General features: G+C 41.2%; 1 protein-coding gene across 3 annotated transcripts in view; it reads right to left on the bottom strand.

Annotated features, from left to right (window-relative positions):
• plekhg5b (pleckstrin homology domain containing, family G (with RhoGef domain) member 5b) overlaps window positions 1-7,582 on the bottom strand; it is a gene marked incomplete at its 3' end in the record, with an annotated part of 68,247 nt that extends 60,665 nt beyond the window's left edge. For all 3 annotated transcript variants that reach the window (XM_084068572.1, XM_084068571.1, XM_084068567.1), the window contains exon 1: window positions 6,920-7,582. In XM_084068572.1, the coding sequence (XP_083924698.1) occupies window positions 6,920-7,004 (85 nt within the window). In that variant the 5' untranslated portion in view covers window positions 7,005-7,582. The remainder of the gene's footprint in view (window positions 1-6,919) is intronic.
• Between the last annotated feature and the right edge of the window lie 1,738 nt (window positions 7,583-9,320).

Genomic DNA, 9,320 nt, shown 5'->3' on the forward strand with positions numbered 1-9,320 from the left:
ATTGAGACAACAGTCTGCATTTTCAAAGTCTCTCAGAAAAACAGCTGAAGGGTTAAAGCCACATGCAGAAACATATCTGCGCATAATATTTTCCCAGTGTTGCTTATAGGCTGATGCACTGCTATTACGCATCTAAAACGGGCAAAGAAACACTGAGAATGTCCCGCGCGGGCCTGAGGAAGGGAGGGACGTCGTCATACACAGCGACCCAAATGTCCAATTTTGGGATAAGAAATTAGAGGGTAGGATGGGAGCCGGCTCGCTGCTCGGCTCTGGGCTTTGCAGACATATGGTAATAATCTGAACCAGCTTTGAGCACGCGGCTTCCTTTTTAATGAAGAGAGCAGTCGTGCAGCATGAGAGCTAGGCTGCAAATACAAGGGCCAATTTCCACCTACTGCAAAAACAAAGAGGGAACCAGAGGAGGTATTAGACATTCGTCATGTCTCAATGAGGTTGCCATTTTTAATAAAAAACACCTGCTACCGGCCTGATTTGATATGACCCACACAGATGTATTATCTGATAAATTCATATTTTACTAAGAAAAGTAGACATTTTTTTATGCATGTAGGTAAGGACATTATGCCAGAACAAGTATAGGACGTACTAGAAGCCCAATACTGCTGTGGTGAACATTCTGTCATCACATACATCCAGTCATCCCTCGTTTCTAATCACTGTCAGTAGAACCAGACATTTTCATAATAATTACTTATTATTACTCATCACTATCATCATCATGAATCACATAGGGTGACTCATCATTATACTCTATTTAAGAATCAAGTCGGAGCATCATCGCATCCCTAAACAGAATAGTCCATGACAAATTTGTTCCCAATAATAACAGTGACTTCCAGGATGACAGTAATCATATGAACAAGGCATGATTTGGTAAATCGCTTGGCGGTTTGAAAAGCATGTTCTGGAAGTGGTGGTGGTCATTATGCCAAGCACAACTATACCACATTCTGACACAGAGCCAGAAACAGTGTTCCACTGGCATTATGACAATCGAAGAATGGGACTGTTAGGCTACCAGAGATAAGACATGGCCTTTTATTAGAGATTAATGCGCAGAGACATAGTCGAAAACACACATCATCAAAGAGCTTGTCACCAAAGCCTCTTCGCTGATGTTTCCATACATTCTTTTCACAGGCTGTTCTTGAACTAGTCAATTCTAATTCTAAAGTATTTCGGGAAGGGACACAGCAGGCGATAACAACCTCCCAGTCAGACTAGCCTGAATCAATTGGCTTCTCAGTAAAATCACACTCACTTGAAGTATTAATGGGGTGTTGAGAAATGCGTGCTTGACCAAGTGAGGGTACGACAAGACTGTAAATGAGTGTCTGTATACGAGTGTGTCGGCACTGGAGAAAGAGTGTGTGAGCCAGGGTGTTGACAGAGGGAGTGCAGTCGTGCAGTTGAAGACTTGTGCGTGCCCGTGCAGAGGAGGTTTGGGGTTATATTTAGCGAGGTGGCCCATCACACAGGCTGAGGTTAACCCTTCACCAACAAAGACTTGGGGAATAGTGGGAGACTAGTATTTATGTTTGTTTTTATGCCAAAGTACAAAATGGAAAAAGGGGCATTTGCAAATAAAATATTGCACACTGACTATATACTATACTATATTGACAGCTCCACATTCTAAACAACATCTTGTTTGGTTCCGAATGAGTAAAGACCAGTGTTGTCCTCATTTCAGATAAAGACTTGAATCTTTACTCCCTTCCCAGCCTGAGACGGTCTTCCTCTCCATCTAGTAGAGTAGTGATTAATATATGGACTTTGGCATTTCTTATCTTTCTACCTTGCCAAGTTTTGGCTGTGCTGTTCAGACAAGCTGTTATTTGCCAATCAATAAATCAATCACTAGGATAAACACAATTATAAACAAGCACATTTAAAAACTCTAACTGACCAAAGTGCTATACAGACAGCAAGTAGCTAAATCACAATACAGAAATCATTGTTGCTGATGACCTGCCCCTTTGAATGCTTTATTACATTCCACTCCCCTCTCCCTCAAATTCACTCCCCAAAGTTCAAATAAAAAGTGAAAATGTCAAATGTGTTAACTTTTAGTTAATGGCGGTTTCATTTACTCAAGCATTTTCGTTTATAAAATGGTCAGAAATAACAGGAAAATGCATAGATTGCTGTCAAATAACATAACACAGATGCATTGCCTTTACTATTACGTGTAGTCTCGATGTGGACAGACATGCAGTACGGTCATGCATAGTGACCCCCCAAAGGCCCATCCTGAGCCAGGAAAAACCCTGAGGTATGCGACCCTTAATGCAAAAATAACAAAGTGTGACTGTACTCTTTATTACAGCTGTGTGATATTGACAAAAAAAAGAAGATGGCAAAGAGATGGTGGCTGGGTGGGTGGGGCCCATACAATTCTTCTCATCTCTGGTCGTGTACAGCAGTGGTTCTCAAAGTGGGGTCCGGGGACTCCCAGGGGTCCTTGGGGGGGTTCCAGGGGGTCCCCAGCCAAAGTAGTTAACATGGCATCACAATCATTTTAACCACTTTAACCTTATACGTTGGCTATTCAAAGATCTTGAACAATAGTGAACATTTTTAACACAAATCTTTGCTTCTGGGGATCACTGACACATATTTTCAGATGGGGGTCCACGGCCAAATATTTATCAATTTGGGGGTCCTTGACGTGAAAAAGTCTGAGAACCACTGGTGTACAGGACGTTATGGTGAGAGAAGCTGACAGCCAGTAATCCCTTCAGTGTAGCTGCTTGGGACGAGGCAGAGGAAAACCAGATAGTGATGGAAGATGTGAGGACACTCTCAAAGGCGCAGGAGGAGAGATAGATAGGGATAGGGACAGGCTGTGAGACTGGTACAGAAATAAAATCACCTCTGCAGGGCCTTCTTCTGCACAATGGCCAAAATGCAACTGTCCCATTTCAAAGAACTAGAGATGGTGATTCCCAGGAACTGTAATGACTCAACCACATTCACAGCTGTGCCATTAATTTCCAAGGGAAGGCAAGCAGATGGCTGCAGTGCCTGTATAAGTCTACCTTCATCCCCACAGTCTTAAGTGCGTTGAGTTCCATATTTGTACCACAAAATAATAAAATATACAATATAATGTACAACATATTATGCAGCCCAAGTACTTACAATATTCTAATAATTTCTTGCAAATGTTAGTGTATGCAGTAAGATCAACACTCGTTGAGGCTGGTAAGGAGCATACAGCATACTGCAAGAACAGGGTGTGTAGGAGCATCCCCAATGAGAAAATTGCTATCAGACGTGTAATTTAAAAGTCCATCTTCAAACCGGCAATTCAGAGGGACAAACAACAACTGGGATGGCTCTCTTCAACTTGTTGATATGAATAATCCCATAATTGAAACAATATGGTTAATTGCAGTGGGGGCTGCCCTTCAGAAGCCCCCCCAATAACAGACTCAACAGAAATCAAAACACTTATTCTCTCAAAGTACAGTCATTGTCATGTGGAAGGCTGCAATTTGCATAAACAGTAATTTAGCCCGGGTAGGGGTTGGACGTGTGGAAGGACACGCTCGGAGATAAACATTTCCCAATACGCTTCAAAAGCAAAGAAAGGTGTATGTGTGTGTATATGTGTGACCTCGAGATAGCCCTTGAATTATCCATTTGACTGTTTCAGTAGAAGCAGCTACATGCAGCCCTCATTAAAACAAAAGAAAAACAGTGGATATTACGGTGTGTTTACAGATAGCTATCTGAGATTTTGTTTCAAATGAACAACTCATTGCACTAATGTGGTTAAACAAAATGAACCAACTCGTCAGCCAAAATGGAATGTTGACCACATGTGTTCCACATTTTAAATCCAATATAAAAAGAGACTTTTTTTTCCATCCAGGAGATCCTAAAATGCAAAGCCGAGCCCAATGGCTGATTCCTTTGTCTGGCGATGCATCACAGCTGAATACACAAAATACAGTGAATGGCCTTTAGAGTAAAAGGCAGTGCACCCTCTGCAATTTGAACCCAAGTTAACAAGGCTATTGCTGTGAAGCAAAGTCCCACAAAAAAATGAGGCTAAGAGAGCCATACCAAGTGCTTAGAAAAAGAGTAACAGGAGCTGACGACAGAAGAATACTCGAACAGTATCAGCTTCTGCAACCATTTCCAAGTGCTCTGAGCGTCCTTTGTGAAAGTGAGGGATGATGGGATAAGATATGTGAGAGAAGAGGAAAAATGGCCTCCAGCTGTGTGAGTGTCTGTTTAATGCCAGTGACTTCATGTGTGACCGATAACTTCACAGAAGATACGTTTAAAAGCTTAGAGGATGACACTTCCCCACCCCAAACAATGTACTCCCCCATATCACCATATCTGTGTGTACTGTACTATTCACCTTCAAATAATAAAAATTAATTAACCCTGACCCACAATGAAGCTACACAGGAGACCCTTCCATGTTCACACAAAAACTGTACAAGTGACACATAGGCCCAACCATTCATTAGGGTAGTGTTTCTCAAACCATGGTTAGGAAATAAAGCCTGAGTGATCAGGTTCAGATGACCACGTGTTGTGCCTGTGCACATTGCTATTATTAGAAAATTAGCTTTTACACATTGCCATCTTCTGTCTATTCAACAAATAACAAAACAACGGCACAAATTAATGAGTTCATATCTTTCACGTTCGTTTTCTAAAACTGCATGTTTACATTTTATTTTTGAAATGTTCACAATTAGTAGGACAGTGGGCGAGTAGGCACTCTACTAGTTCTAGTTCTCCACTCCGAGTAGTGCGAGAGAAGTGTGTCACACAAAGTAAACGGTTAGGGTGTACACATAAAGCTGGGCTAATTATGCTTTAGTAGTGAGAAGCAAGATAGAGAGAGTGCAGGGAACAAAAGCAAACAAGTACGCCAGTGTCCCATCAGGAAAATACAGGAAAGTGAATGGGGGGGAACGAGGAAATTACTGTAGAAAAAAAGGGGAACAATGGAAAGACAGTCCAAAAAAGGAAGTTTCAACCGTAACAAGCCACTGTCCAGGCCATAACCTCCACCCCCCACCCCTCCAACACACACACACACACACACACACACACACACACACACACACACACACACACACACACACACACACACACACACACACACACACACACACACACACACACACACACACACACACACACACACACAAAAGAGGCTTAAGTTTAGTTGCCTTGTGGCTTGGAACACCAGACACCCATAACGTTCCCTCAAGGCTCTGTAGTATTTTAAGATTGAATGTAAAATATTCTTACGTCACACAAATAACCTAAATTAAGTCTCACGTTAAACTGAATTGGCAATGACACCAATCATTCATTGTGCTAACAAGTGTGTGACATTACCACAGCAACACTTTACAACTATATCGATAACGCAGTTTCTCCAGACCATGTTGTTGAATTTTGGTGATGGACAAGACATCCACCAGTCCCAGTCAGATCAGACTAGTGTGTTTACGACTGGCTTAAGACTGTGGTGGCCTGGATGAACACTGAAAGGTTCCAGACTCAACCAATTAGGCCACTCAACTTCAATCACAGTACTTACACAAGGGCTACCAGCACCTTCATACTGTAATTTGAAATCAACAGCATACTTCTGGATGGCCAACTGGACTGCATGCAAGCTATACTGAAACCTGAACATGATTTAGAAGTGTCTGCCTTCAAAGTTAAATTGCATGTTTTTTAAGAGACTGGCCAATGGGGGGGGGGGGGGAGGGGGGGGGGGTAATAAATATACTTGTGATAGATTTAGAAGCAGTAAGATATATCATCTGATTCTATACTAACAGTACAGTCTCCAGGCAGAGTACTTTCATCTGACAGCTTTGGAACCAGAGCGCTGTCTCAGAGTGAAATACTTAAAAACCTCCAACTGAGATGAATCCTTCCTCAGGTAACCTGCCAAATCCAGCAATCAACTCAACTTGAACAGACCAGGGCTTGATGGCTGGTGGAATGAAGTACAGATCTGGTTCCTGAGGGTTAAGTCATGGTTGGGGGATGCTTCCATTTTTCTTTCTTTCTGGGCTGATAATTCCCCCGTGAGAATTGATTATCGCACTTTTCATTCAATAATGGCATGTAGCTGAATAAATAATGTATAATACTGTGTAGTTCATTATGTTGATTAACCCATGATAAATTAATCTGGAGGTTTACAGTGAATAAAGATTGAGTAGTAACGTGTGTTAGGTTGAACCGAGCTCCTCTCTATAATAATGACAACATTAGCATGGACACATTGGACAGAAACCAGTGGTGGAAAAAGTACTCAAATGTTTTACTTAAGTAAAATTATCAATACTGCAGTCAAGTGCTAAAAAGAAAAAAGTATCAATACTGCAATGTAGAAATACTCTCAGTCTGTTACAAGTTAAAGTCCGGAATTAAAAGTAAAAGTAAAAGTTTAAGTATTTGTATCAAAATACTTAAAGTACAAAAGTAAATATACTCATTATGTAGAATGTCCCATTACACAAGTTCAAAATGTATACAAAATCTTATGAAAATAGCAGATCTACAAGCACAATGAGTCACATCACGATGCATTGTGAGCTTGTAGATCTATGGGCTGAAGTGGTTAATGTATGTTTTGTGCTAATTATCTATAGGCTATCTGCAAAGTAACTAGTAAAGCTGTCAAATAATTGTAGTGGAATAAAAGTACAATATTTGCCTCTGAGATGTAGTGGAGTAGAAGTAAAAGTACTGAAAACTGTAAATACTCCAGTAAAGTAAAGGAAAAAAAAGAAAGAAAATACCTCAAAATTGCACTCAAGTACAGCACTGGAGTTAATGTACTTAGTTACTTTACACCACTGAAAAGCCTATAGATGGTTTAAACATTTGTACTCACTGAGTCGTAATCTGAGCCCAAGCCAACTCCTTGGTGGTGACTTGTTGTGCAGAACTGAATTCATGGTCCACTTGTTTGGAACCATCAATGCGTGCAAGAATTCTTCGGAGAATTCCCACCAGGCGCTGTTAACGCAGGTCTGTAGGGCTGGCAGGTACGGGCTTAATGTCGATTCCAATTCTATATAACAGTCCTCTCAAAATACTGCCATTCTCTAATTGTACCCTCTCTTCGTCTATGCTCATTTCCAAAACCAAACACAGGATCTGTGGCGATTACAAAGCCTGAATCTACATCACTGTCTGTGAATGAATGCAGTCTCCCATCAACAATAGAGTCCTCTAAACGGGCGCCTTTTTATGTCTCTCTGGGTGAAATTTGTACAGTGAGAATTGAAATTTGTCTTGAAATGTGTCACCGAAATGTGTCTCTGGCGGCTGTACGCACGAGATCTCCTCGACGTCCTCCGAAAAACACACAAAAAAAGGTCTAAAGCTGAGCGTACGTCAGCGTTCCATTGTTGATGATCAGTGTGAGAAAACAGACTTCTGTATGATCTCTAAAAGGCTGGATCTGGATGGCATATGCCATGAAATCCCCTGTAGGGACGTTTATTGTGGTATTGAAGTTGGTCTTGTTGTCTCTCCATCGGTGGTCGGTGACTCTTTGGTCAAGTTGTTCAACCACCAGCTCTCGGAGTCTGTTCCATTCATTTCATTCAGACAACCTGAATAGCAGTGTTGCCAGATTTTGCGAAAGAAACAAGCAACCAGGTCTATGAAAATAAGCCCAAAAAAAAGCTACTAGGCTATGGCGATTTGATAATAGCCAACCTTCAAGCTCACAATCACAATCGCAGGGTGAGCTTGTAGATTTGCTGTTTTCAAAAAAATAATCTTGGAAAATTTCACAAATCTTGTATGAGGGTCCCTGGCACAAAATAGCCTATTTTCAGATGGGGGGGGGGTCTGTGGACAAATACATACTAATTTGGGAGTCCTTGACATGAAAATGTCAAACAACATTAGGAAACAAGCCCAAATAAGCAACTACACTTTAGAAGCAAGCCCAAAAAACTACCCATTTTTACAAGCGACTTGAACACTGAAACACAGAAAAACAAGCCAAACGTCCCTTATAATAAGCAGACATGGCAACCCTGGTCTACAAAGGCTTCAGTAGCCAGTTGTACAGTGTTGCCGCTAGAGGCGCTGCAGACGTTATTTGCATGCATTTATTATTAATAATGACAGGTTGTCTTTTGGTTGTGGAAACAAACCTTTTGTACATTAAGTTTCGCGTAAGTCCTCGGTGTCACACTATCCAAAACTAAACGTGACTTTCCCATGCAATTAGTGTAGCTAAGCCTCTGAAGAGTGACTGCTTTAAGTGTTTTTTTGCTCTGAATTGGCACCCAAGCATACTCACACTGACAGCAGAAAGAAATATCGTGCTGGATGTTAGCTATAGGTTAATACTTTACAAAAAATATATACAGATTTGACCACTTCTCCACTGAGCACTCTTCACAAAAGTGTCCAATTTTGCTGCATTTGCTTTGGTTAAAACTTTGATACACAAATATTATATGAGGATCACATAATATAGTAGTGTATAACTAGTGTAACAAGTTTGGGGTTACAATCAACCAGGAACAAGAACCTCCATGCAAGGATAATATATATGAGTGTTTTGTACAAGTCTTAAAACTAAAAGACTCTTTGTCATGACACTCAGTTGAGCTCTGGTGCATCTATGTCTATCAATGGTCCTTGAGATACTTCTGCATAACTTGACTGGAATCCATCTTTGACTGATGGAAGAAGTAAGGAAGCACCAATGATCTTTGTAGAACTGAGTAATCTATAAGATGAAGGGCCTTACAAGTAACTAAGAACCCAATGGTCACTATGAATGAGATCCAGAGTCTCTTTGTAGAGATGGCCGATTGGGCGAGCCTTACAGAAGGACAACCATCAGTGCAGCGCTCCATCGATCAAGCCTTTATGGTAGAGAGACACGGAAGCTATTCCTCACTACAAGGCACACAACAGCACACTGACTGGGTGTTTGCCAAAAGGCTCCTGGAAGACTCTTCGACTATGAGAAGACTGTCAGACCATGGTCTGGTGAAATGAAATTGAACTATTTGGCTAAAATTCCCAAAGGCGAGTATGGAGGATCCAGACACTGAGCACCACCTCATTAATAACATCCCTACAGTCAATACAGTAACATCGTGCATCATGCTGTGAGGATAATTTTCTGCAACAGTGACTGGCCTTAACCCAATAGAGCAGTGGTTCTCTAACATTTTCATGTCAAGGACCCCCAAATTGATATGAATTTGGTCCCGGACCACCATCTGAAAAGAGATTTTTGTTAAGAATGTGCAAAACTT

Source organism: Gymnoscopelus microlampas, assembly GCF_963454915.1.
Source record: "Gymnoscopelus microlampas genome assembly, chromosome: 10".
In the NCBI taxonomy this organism is placed as follows: domain Eukaryota; kingdom Metazoa; phylum Chordata; class Actinopteri; order Myctophiformes; family Myctophidae; genus Gymnoscopelus; species Gymnoscopelus microlampas.